This window comes from Labeo rohita, chromosome 6 (genome assembly GCF_022985175.1).
Source record: "Labeo rohita strain BAU-BD-2019 chromosome 6, IGBB_LRoh.1.0, whole genome shotgun sequence".
Lineage (NCBI taxonomy): Eukaryota > Metazoa > Chordata > Actinopteri > Cypriniformes > Cyprinidae > Labeo > Labeo rohita.
In genome coordinates, this window is record NC_066874.1 from 18,285,500 (window position 1) to 18,297,268 (window position 11,769).

The 11,769-nt window shown below is 35.6% G+C and overlaps 1 protein-coding gene across 5 annotated transcripts in view; it reads right to left on the reverse strand.

The window, feature by feature from the left end:
- The window catches only part of evi5b (ecotropic viral integration site 5b), a 58,819-nt gene that overhangs the window by 17,229 nt on the left and 29,821 nt on the right, over positions 1-11,769 (reverse strand). For 4 of the 5 annotated variants that reach the window (XM_051112150.1, XM_051112151.1, XM_051112152.1 and 1 more), the window contains 12 exons: positions 9,630-9,854; positions 7,069-7,143; positions 6,813-6,938; positions 6,539-6,682; positions 6,232-6,321; positions 5,469-5,566; positions 5,275-5,335; positions 3,729-3,782; positions 2,752-2,784; positions 2,217-2,366; positions 1,399-1,530; positions 96-236 (listed from right to left, as the gene is read on the reverse strand). In XM_051112150.1, coding sequence (XP_050968107.1) covers positions 96-236; positions 1,399-1,530; positions 2,217-2,366; positions 2,752-2,784; positions 3,729-3,782; positions 5,275-5,335; positions 5,469-5,566; positions 6,232-6,321; positions 6,539-6,682; positions 6,813-6,938; positions 7,069-7,143; positions 9,630-9,854 — 1,329 coding nt within the window. The remainder of the gene's footprint in view (positions 1-95; positions 237-1,398; positions 1,531-2,216; positions 2,367-2,751; positions 2,785-3,728; positions 3,783-5,274; positions 5,336-5,468; positions 5,567-6,231; positions 6,322-6,538; positions 6,683-6,812; positions 6,939-7,068; positions 7,144-9,629; positions 9,855-11,769) is intronic. The other variant, XM_051112149.1, reaches the window with a different exon arrangement.

Genomic DNA, 11,769 nt, shown 5'->3' on the forward strand with positions numbered 1-11,769 from the left:
TTACTCAAACTTTTGTGACTTACACACACACACACACACACACACACATTCTCAAGCTGCTGATAAAACAGCTGCCTCTGAGTGTGTGCATTTACCTGCCAGTGCTCCTCCAGGTCTCTGACCTGCTGTCGAAGCTCTTTAAGGCCTGTTAGAGCCTCTGCCTCCCTCAGCTTTACACCAATTAGCTCCTCCTGAAGACGTACCACATTGCTTTCATCTGGCAGGGATGCGTTTCTCTAAAACAGAAACAAATATACACAAACAGATGAGTTGAGACAGAGGAAGCACAGGAGTGCTTGTGTAACATAATGAACAGAAGGCAGTTTTGCACAGTGTGGGTGCTGGAATCATTCCATAGAAAATGAAAAAAAGGTGGCTCTGACTTCAAATAACTGCTAACTTTATAGGTCACTCTCATTAAAATCATTAAAGTGGTCTATGCTGGAAACACCTGATGCCATGTGTTTATGTTTAAACCACTGTTCAAAAGTTTGGGGTCAGTGAGATTTGTTTGAAAAAAGTTTCTTATGCTCACCAAGGCTGCATTTCATTAAATCAAACACAGTCAAAACATATTTAAAATAGAATTTTTTTGTAATAATGTACAGGTCTTCACATTTGATCAATTTAATGCACCCTTCAATGCAATTTTATTGCAAAGGCAATAATAAATTTAACTCGGCACCAACCACACTATTGTCCCTATCCGTTTAAATACATATTCTAATAATATTGTGTGTGAATTATTTGGTATGTGTTTTATTGGTTATACTGTAGATAAATAACTTGTAATCAATGAAAGCAGCTTGTCCTGGCATCAAGACACTGAATTCAATTCAGAATGTTAAAATACACTGCCATTCAAAAGTTTGGGATCAGAAAGATTTTTAATGTTTAAAAAAAAAAAAATATCTTATGCTCATCAAGTCAGCATTTACTTGTTTAAAAATACAGAAAACAGTTTATTACAGTTTAAAATAATGATTTTCTATTTTAATATATTTTATATTTATATTTTTATATCCATTACGCCAGTCTTCAGTGTCACATGATCTTTCATAAATCAAATCTTTCATAAATATTAGTTTATTCTGGATTTTTGATCAAATAAATGCAGCTTTGATGAGCATAAGAAACTTCTTTAAAAAACATTAAAAATCGTACTGATCCCACACTTTTGAACGGCAGTGTGCATTCCCAAAACCTGCAATATATGCATAAACAAAAATATTTCTTCATAAGCAAGTCTTGTAGCAAAGCAGCCAGTTGCATCGGTGTTCAACAGTTCTTAGAAATTTGAAGATCTTCACTGAACACTAGCACCACTATGGTGGAAAACCACAACTTCCTATGGTGAGTATGTGTGCTAGAGAAAACTAGTAAAGTTCTTTCTTTCACCTTTTCCATGTCAAGAATCTTGTCCTGCATCTCTTTCAATGCACACTGAGACTCAGCCTCCTTAAGGCGGGCCTGCACCAGTTCCCTCTCCAACTGCAGGATGAACTCCTCGGTGTAGCGTGGGTTCGCCTTCTAAAATGAAAAAAAAAAAAAAAACTGTGACCAAAAATTCTGTCAGTCAAAACTCAGTGTTAGCACTGAACACTCAAACACAAAACATTTCACAGATCTTGTGGTTTAATTTGACCAATGATATAACCACACATTTGTTTCATTCTAGCTTCAGATTTAAAAAAAAAAAAAGTTGCTCCCACCAATTCAACCAACAGCCACATTAATACATAATGAAACTGCAACACAACATTATGTAAAACAGCACTTTCCCCTCAGAAAATGACACATTATCTGTTTTTTTCTCCATGTTGAGCATGTGCACATTAATAATTGATGAGCCATATTCTGCCCTTCGGTTGAGTGTAGATTTTATGAAACAGACAGTGGTGACTCAAGACTCTTTTCTGCTCAAGTTGCACTCATTTCTGACAAACTCATATACATAAGCCTCATTTGGCACAGTTGTGCATGCAAATGACCTCTGCTCTGCTGTTCTGATCTGCAGTCATGCATGTAAAGAGCATCATTACAAGAGTTGCCGTTCGAGCTCTGGTCGCTGAGATTTTGTTGCTAGGCAACGCCGAATGAATCAAGTACGGCTGTTGACATGGAGCAAAACATTTCTCAGTGTTTTCATACGGTTTCTGTGTTTGCAGAGCAGGCCTCTCATCCAGGAGGCGGCGCTGTCTCTGAACTGTCCTTACCGCAAACGGCTGCTGTTGCTGGAGCTGTTGGATGGCGTTTTGCGCTTGCTCCAGCAGTGCGCTGACCTCCTCATTGTGTTGTTTGACCGTGGCCAGCTCCCGTTTGACCAGGTAGTTCTCCTCTGCCTCTTGGGCTCGTGTCACCTGACCCTGACGTGACCAATTATGGATGAGGGGTGAGCGGAGAATCGGAATGGGTGGAAACGGACGTATGGATGGAGAAAAATAATGCTGGATCTCAAGCTCTGTCATGCTGTTAGCAGTTTTAGGCTTTCAAATTTGTTTCAACTATCAAAGGGGAGATTATTGTAGTATTCCACCAATAATCAGCTCTGCAGCCCAAAGATAATAAAGCACAGTTATGCCTTTTCCCTTTAGTCAGAAATCGCAGAATTTGCCTTATTTCACTCTTGGTTGTGAGTAGGTGTGAGATATTTAAGCAAATCAAGAAAATGAAGCAAAGCTAAAGATAGAACTTCTGGGTTTTTAAAAGGGAAAGACAGCTAAATGGTGAACAGGAGAGTGAAAATTGTACCTGTATCAATCTATCTGCCAAAGAAGCACTTTCCTAAAAACAGAGAAAATCCATAAAGGAAAAACAGCAAAGAGAAAAGAGAGACCAAAGGAGATTACAACACAGAACAAAATAATAAGACTGATTTGACAGAAAACGCTGTTCTTTTCCATACCCCTACATTAAAACATTGCAAAGACACTGTACATTTCAAGCAGCTTTAAAACAATCATAGTGAGGTGGGGTAGAAAAGGAACATGGTTTGAGCATGATGTTTGTGCTGTTGTTATGAAATAAAGCAAGACTGTGACACCACAACAGGGTGAAAAGTAAAAGAAGGCCAAGCAGAGGACAGTCTGAGCGTCAGTAGGGTGAGAATACAACGGAAATCTGTGTTATTTTAAAGCCTGTGGATCTACATTTATTTCCGTGACAGACGTGGCCCTGGGTTACAAATGTGGAACTTCCGAAGGTTAGTACTTCATTTGAGTACAAAGATTCCATGCGGGGAGGTGATGAAAGGCGAGTAGATGTGTTTTTTTTTTTTTTTTTTAATCTGATCCGCACCATGGGCTTTCTTTTTCATGCATGACACAAACATGCCTTTACAAGCAGAGAATATTCCAACATGCACCACTGCAGGTTTGGGTTTTCACCCATGCTCAAAAAAACGATATTCTGGTCAGACAACCACTCTGGCCTGAAGACACATGTACATGTAGATGTAGATGTACATGTAGACAAGCATTTCATACCCATGTGCACACCCAAACGGGTGATTTATTTTGTTACCGCTGTACGTACCGGCCTCATGAAACACAATACGTTTTCCAATGACATGCACACAAGCCAGTTATGATACACCCAGTGGGGTGTGTTCAAGCATTTGTTAATAGAGCCATGAACCAGTTCAAGATAAATAAAAATGGGATGACATAATGGTGTATGGATGCGTTTGAATGATGAATGATTTGCTTCGCATCTCATTTATTACTCACTTTCTCCAGAGTGTCTATTCGCTGCTTTAGGAGTCTGTTTTCTGTGCGTAGTCTCTGTAATAGAGTGAAATACATCAGTACAATATTACACACTGTACTAGATGCAATGAACTATATTTGGCAACTTTATGGTTTAGTTTGGGTTTTGGTTAATTCAGTAAATGGCATTTATTAAAATACTACTTAAAATGGACTGAGAATATATAATATGATTGTAGTCAATGGACTTTTTTTTTTTCATTTCGGGGATTCTCAAAGTTAACTAAATTAACTAAGTTGTAAAGGGAAACCTTAGGAAATATAACATCTGTGTTTCCACTTGCTTCAATAATAAAAGAAAAATCCAGACTATCATTTCCACAACTTCACAACGGTGGAAAAAATATACACAGATTGATTACCCTCCGAAGAGATAACAATGTGTGTTTTAACAGTGTTAAAACAGCTTTTTTGTAACTTATGCCAAGCAGAGTGCTATAAATGCCCATTAATTAATCAATTAAATAAATAAAAATTATATATATATATATATATACATATATACACACACACACACACATATATATATATATATATAGTTTTTTTTGTTTGTTTTTTTTTATTAATTTTATGTTTTTCAAAGAATTCTCTTCTGCTCACCCAGCCTGCATTTATTTGATCCAAAACACAGTAAAAGAAATAATATTGTGAAATAGTTTTACTATTTAAAATAACCACTTTCTATTTGAATAAATTTTTAAACGTAATTTATTCTTGTAATCAAAGCTACATTTTCAGCATCATTAGTCACATGATCCTTTAAAATCATTCTAATATGCTGATTTGCCGTTCAAGAAACTATTTTTATTCTTATTATCAATATGTAAAACTGTTGAGTAAACTTTTTTCAGGATTTTTTTATGAACAAAGATCCAAAGATTAGCATTTATCTAAAATAATCAGTATTTTTGTTTTGTTTTGGGGAAAATAAATTTTAGAAATTAATAGTTTTATTTAGCGAGGATGCTTTAAATTTATTAGAAGTGATAATAAACATTTATAATGTTACAATTTCCATTTCAGATAAATGTCTCCTGAATTTTCTAGTCATCAAAGAAACCTGAAAAAAATTCTGCTCAGCTGTTTTCAACATAATAATAATAATAATAATAATAATTATTATTATTATTATTATTTTTTTTTTTTTTTTTTTTTTTGAGCAGCAAATCAGAATATTACAATGATTTCTGAAGGATCATGTGACTGGAGTAATAATGCTAAAAATTCAGCTTTAAAAAAACTATATTCTCTTAGAATTAAATTATACTTAAATATATAAAATATATTCAGATAGAAAACAGTTATTTTTATTTGGTTACCGTTATTAAATATTAAAAATATTTCAAAATTGTACTGTATCTGTTGTTTTTTGGATCAAATAAATGCAGGCTTGGTAAGCAGAAAAATCTTACTGTGCTAAAACTTTTGACTGGTAGTGTATATATATATATATATATATATATATATATATAAGCAAAATGCAATTAAGAGTGAATGGCTGTCTCACCTTGATCTCCACCTGTTCCTCCATCTCCTTGGTTTTGATTGTAGTGTACTCCTTTTCCAATCTGAGAATAAAGGCATAAAGAACAATTCAGCAATCTTCCATGTTTAAAAAAAAAAAAAGACTAAATGTTAAAGGAAAGAAAGAAAAAAAAAAAAAAAAAAGGAAGAAAATCACGCTACAGCATTTACACTCACTTTTTCATTTTCTTGGCATTGTATTTGACTTGATAAGCAGCCTGGATGACTTTGTCTGGTCCACTATCTAGCTGGTGAGGGATGACTTTCTGAAAGTGCTGCAATAGAGTGAAAATATCAAAACTATATTATTATTACTTAATTATACTTAGATCATTAATACCTTTATTCAGCAAGGATGTTTATTTGCTTTTTCTAGCCATCAAAGAATCACGAAAAAAATGAATCACGGTTTACACAAAATCTCAAGCAGCTGTTTTAACTAGGGTAATGACTGCTCAAAATCCAGCTTTGCCATAAAAGAAATAAATTACATTTTAATATGTATTAAAGTAGAAAATGGTTACTTTAATTTGCACAAATATTTCACAATATCACTGTTTTTACTTTTTTATCAGAGTTTTAGTCTTATAAAAGATTTGAAATGCATTAAAAAAATTCTTAACTATTTCTTTTGACCAACTTTATTAAAAAATAAATAAATAAATAAATAAATATATATATTTTTTTTTTTTTTTTTTTTTTTTTTTTTTCCCAGTTACCAGTAAACCAACAGTTACTCAAAGAAACGTAAAGAATTTGTATTGCTTAAAAAATAATTCTTGTAAAACAAATTGATGTGTGTACTGTTTACTGACAACAGCCCTAGACTCTACTCAAGGTGTGGTAGCTTCCACAAAGACAAGTATCATTTAGCATAGCAGCTATAATGAAGTTAAATGCAAGTTTATCCTTGAAAACAAAATGTTTATAACAACCCCACCTGCAACATTCCCTCCATGTCCAACTGCATGAGCTCAGCCTGATTCATCTGCAGGATGGCCATCCCCACTCGAAACACTATCTCTAAACCCTGTAAGGACACCTACTGGTGAAAACTCAAGATCCAAAAATATCTGCAGTAGCACTGTGAAGCCAACAGAGGGCGGTAACAGACTACTGAAATACATCAGTGTGTTGTTGTGTTCTCAAATTAGCTTAGCATGCAAAACACATGACCACATAAAAACGAGAGGGAGAACAGAGTGTTTGCACGAGAGAGAGAGAGAATGATAACCATTAAGTCCTACCTCACACATGAATATATCAAAGATCCTGGTGGCAACAGGAAGAGGAAAAGAGGTAAGAAAGATGGTGAGGAACCAAGATGAAGCATACATGGAGGTATGGAAACTCTGAGCCTGGAAGTGCACATGGAGCTCCGGGAGCTGCTCCTGCAGGGAGAAACCAAAAGAGACATAGATTTAGTCATTTAATTGTAGTGTGAATTGGAGATAATTAAGCTAAGCTTGATAGATTTATGAGGAACCAATTAAAATCTGATTTCGGCAGACAGTCACTGACCTGAATCATACATTCAAACTGGTACATGCAGAGGCCAAGTTCAGCCATACTGGGTTTAAAGAGCTCTCTCAGCCTATATTCCTGCATCAGTTTCACAAACACACAGAAAGCCTCTTCTTCTGGCATCTGCGAGAAGGCAACAAATATACATTACATTATCACAGACTGTAAATAATAATAATAATGTAATAAATATACTATTATGTAATAAAAATGCTCAATTTAGGAGTAAAATATTTTTTGATTGAGCTAATACCTGCATTAGAAGAAGGCCGACAATGAAAGCACTTCCCTGACAGTAGCCCACCTCTCTATCAACCAGAGAATAAGCCTGTAAACAAAAACAAAATTTGGTTAGAGTTATTCTGGACTATCAGTTATAAAATCATTGTTGAGTTATGTGCAGATCCAAATTCCCCCGTACAATCCTTTGATTTACTCATCTACTTCAGTGTTTTACTTATGTAAACTTTCGATTTTAAATTAAATAAACTAAAACTGACATCAGGTGGTGTAGAGTACAAGTAAAGACCCAGAAGTTTATGTTCTGCATGAACTATTCCTATAAATAAACAATAAACGTCTTTGTCTGTGTTCAAGTCATATGGGTTTCTGAAAAATATCTTTTTTGCAGTTTGTAATGTAGTTATCCTTAAATGTGAACAGTCCGCAAAGTTGTTAATCAATAAAGTGAATGATAAATAAACATATTGTCTCTCAAAAGAAAAGAGTTAATTAAGAATCGCCTAGGTAAACCACAATATTACTGTCTTACTGAAATAGTTCTGATAATTCGCTGTGAACTCACTATTTCCTAAGTATGTGTCGATTAATGTAGACTGTCATTGTTCTAATTACTTTGTTTAACAATAAAGAATGTAGTGTAGCGCACATTGTAAAATTGCTGATTATTTTGCAGCACTGGCAGTTATAGGGCTAACAGGGGGTGTAAAAGACTGGTGCGCCTGTGATACAGCTGTTCTGCATTCTAATTAAAACAACGCCTTTTGTCCATCATTCTTCAGACATTACACTGGACACATTTTGGTTTCCAAACTGTATTGTTTTATCAGTTTGTCAAGTTAGCATCAAGCTAACATATCCACTATTATTGTTTGGTAAAATGTTTACAGTTTAACAGCTAAACTTGATGTGTGGGCAGGGTTGCCAGGTTTTCATAACAAAACCCACCCATCTACTGTTTAAAACTAGCCCAAATCTAGCCAAATCGCATCTGAGGGGTCCTCCATTAAAAATCGCATTTGGCTGGGAAAAATACATGTTTTTTGCTGGGGTTCCCCTGGTAAAATTAACATTCCAGGGGATAAACATCACGTTTTTGGGGTCGCTTCAACCCACGGCAACAGTGTCCGCGTGTCCACCAAAGCGTTTTTCCCCGCTGAGCGTCTTTTTCGCGTTGAGCGTTCAGACGTTTTTTTCTTGGCGCCGAGAGTTGAAGAATGTTCAACTTTGAGTAAAATGCTGCGCTCATCACTATCAATTTCTAGTCAGCTAACCAATCAGAGTTGAGGAGGATGAGACTAATACCGACCACCCTGCTTGTACTAAGACTGAACAACAATTTTCAGTCAGCTAAAAACGCTTTGGTGGACACACAGCCTTAAAGGGGTCATCGGATGCCCATTTTCCACAAGTTGATATGATTCTTTAGGGCCTAAATAAAAAGTCTATAATATACTTTGGTTAAAAATTCTCAATGGTAGTGTAAAACAACACCCTTTTTACTTTGCCAAAATCAGCTCTGCAAAAATTATCCCATTCTGGTCGAGGCTGCTTTAAGTGCAAATGAGCTCTGCTCGCCCCGCCCCTCTCTTCTCTCTGTGGAGTGACGAGCCTGTTTACTTTAGCCGCATTTAGCCGCTAAATTTGCTAACTAGCACTTTATTATGAAAGGCGATCGCAAAGATTCATAAAAAAAAAAAAAAACAAAAAAAAAAAAAAAAAAACAAACAAACCTTATTCTCACTTCTGCTGTAAGTGAAGCTAGATCACGAATGATTTGCATGAACACAGATGGATATATGTAGATCAGGAGCCGCATTCCCTTCAGAAACAAACGTAATCTACTGCATCTTTAGCAGCTCAGATGTCGGGAGTAAATGACGACCACTACGTTCATTGTTACATCCAGCAACACAACACCTCAGTCGCTCAATTCTTGTCTAACTTACATCCCTGCATCAAAACATGGAGGCTGGACTGTTACAACTGATCTTAGGTAAGACGCTCATGTCAATCAACTATCGTGGGAGCGGCCTCTGACAGTGTGACGCCACACCGACAGGCATCTGAGAATGGCTCGATTTGAAAAAGGGAATACTATTTTTACAGATTAATTAAAAACCACTGCATGGATTTTTATCATTATGGAGTAGATTTGTACATACACTGCCAACACACATTAATGTTCAAACAACATGTAAAAGTGAACTTAGCATCCGATGACCCCTTTAAAGTCACCCAACTGCCAACACTGGCTGTGGGCACGATTTGCTTCCACTGTATACGGAAGGACCAATCACAGCAGACAGCAGGCCACAACAGGCCAGCTGACCAATCAGAGCAGAGCAGGCTTGTGGAAGGGAGGGTTTTACAGACAGAACTGCTTCAAACGATCCGTTTCGAAATCACTGTGAAATGACTCTAATATTAAATGTATATTCTGAGAAAATAACAATGTTTTCTGACCTTGCATTTAGACCTGTTGTAGGGGATTCCGACACAATATTAAGACACTTTAAAATACCATAAGACCTGCTCTTTAAATATACTTTGCCTTAAATAAAAGCAACCTACCTTCATAACATTAAAGAGCACCTCCTGACCCAGACTGTCCTTCTCCTTAAAGAACTCATGCTCGGGGTAGGTACGAGCGATGTCCCTGCGGATGAGTTTTTCACAAGGCGAGGTCATCTTCAGCAGCTCAGAATACTGTTCCTTTATGGGTAGATTCTGGGCATTGCACAACAGCTGCCACACTATTGCTCGAAAGTGATGAGGAATGCCTTTTCTAACCAGTTCCTAAGAAAAAAACAACAACGAAACACTGATTTAAATAGTAACACTGAAAGTCAGGACATAACAGCCTGACTTACACATATTGCCAAATCTACAGGGTTGTAGAAGATTGCACATTAAAACGACTCAAGGTTCCAAGATTGTCAGCATTCAGATGTTCTCCCCAGGGTTTAGCTTGTACCTCAGAAAAGATAAGACCATTTTATGCTGCTAAATATAACCTCGTCAGAGATTTCCACAACATAGCTCGATGTTTTTGTAACTAAATTATATTTGACCTGATTAAGCTGTTTCCTGTGCTCATCTGCACAGTAGATTGGCTCAGACGGCTTATTTCCTCAGCTGGTCATTTCTGGAAGGGTCTGAGATGAGAGTCCACCTACATACACTGTTAGCACTGAGATTCTTCAAAAGCACTCTAGGGGTGTGCTAGAGATGTGTCTTTGTTAGAATACTAGGCTGTACAAAAGACTTCTGTTGCTGCTTTGTTAGAAGAGGCTGAGATTCTCCTCTTTGGCTTGTAAGAGGTCATACATTTAACACAAACTGCATTTACTTTGTGTCACTGAGATCAGTATGTTCTGTGGGAAAGTGACAACTGTGAAATTTGCTTATGTGGTTTATATCATTTTTTTTCCCATTGTTTCCATGGAAAATGTTACTGTGAAAGCAGTATATGCAAAACACAGCAGAAGTATTATTTTAAGAGGAAATGAAAAATGCTTCAGAAGGCCTAAGCTTCCGTGTAGTCTAGAGGAATTATTTGGAAAGAGATAACATTAATTAAAAAAATTTGACCTGTCATTCAAAAGTTTTATAAACTTTTTTTTCTAATCATATTTCTACAATGAAGCTTATAAACCATTTCCCATCACACCATGGGGTTTCTTTTAAAAAAAAAAAAAAAAAAAAAAAAAAAAAAAAACTCTTAATTTGCAAAACAAATGACAAATATTCATCATTCAACTATATATTGCAATTGCTCTAGAAATGCTACTTAATATCACACTTTTCAGCTGGATAAACCTTTCTCTCTCTGAGCCAACTTTACAATTATTTCTATCTGTTTCCTCAGTCAGCAATGGCACTTTACATTTACCATTTTTCTTTATTCATGAACACAGTAGCACTACCAGTAAATCACTCACATATTTAAACTGGGCTGTATGTTTTATGACCTCTTAGTAATGTGTTTCACTACCTTTTAACAACCATAAATCTGTATAGATATGTGCTTGAGCAGTATATTTGAAGTTGCTGCAGCTTTGCTCTAAATGTAAATAAAACGTTTATTTATTGTGTACTCTTGTAATTAAATAAAAATGATATCTGAAGATCAAAAGAGAGGTGTAATGGTACACAAGTCACGGTTCAGTACGTACCTCGGTTTTGGGGTCATCGTTCGAAACAAGTTTGGTAAGACAGGAAATGTATATTTTTTAATCTTATTTACTTTAATTGAATTTAATTGTATAATTTCAAGATTTAAAGCAAAAACAGAATGACTTTAGATTTGCAAAATAATTCTACAGGATAATTCCATGCAAATGTCAACCTTGCCATGAAAAAAAGTTTTTTGCTACACTGATAGCACAGATGTCAGCATTTGGTGGTTCAAATACCCATGTGAGGTCTCAAAGATTTTAATTTTTTAATTTTATTTTATTTTTTTTAGTGCATGATTTTCCATAGTCTGTTAAGTGCTATATTCAGGCTTGTCACATCCATAACAATACATATTCTTCATAAATGGACACATCAAAACTAAAATTAAGTAATAATTACATGTTCTGTGAAGAGCCGTCGCTTCTCTATTTGTTCGGTGTTATTGCGTCTGGTTTGTGCATTTTAATTCGCAGAAATTCTACAAAGTATGTAGTCTCTCAAAAACCATCCATAATATGATTATTTCCCTTTC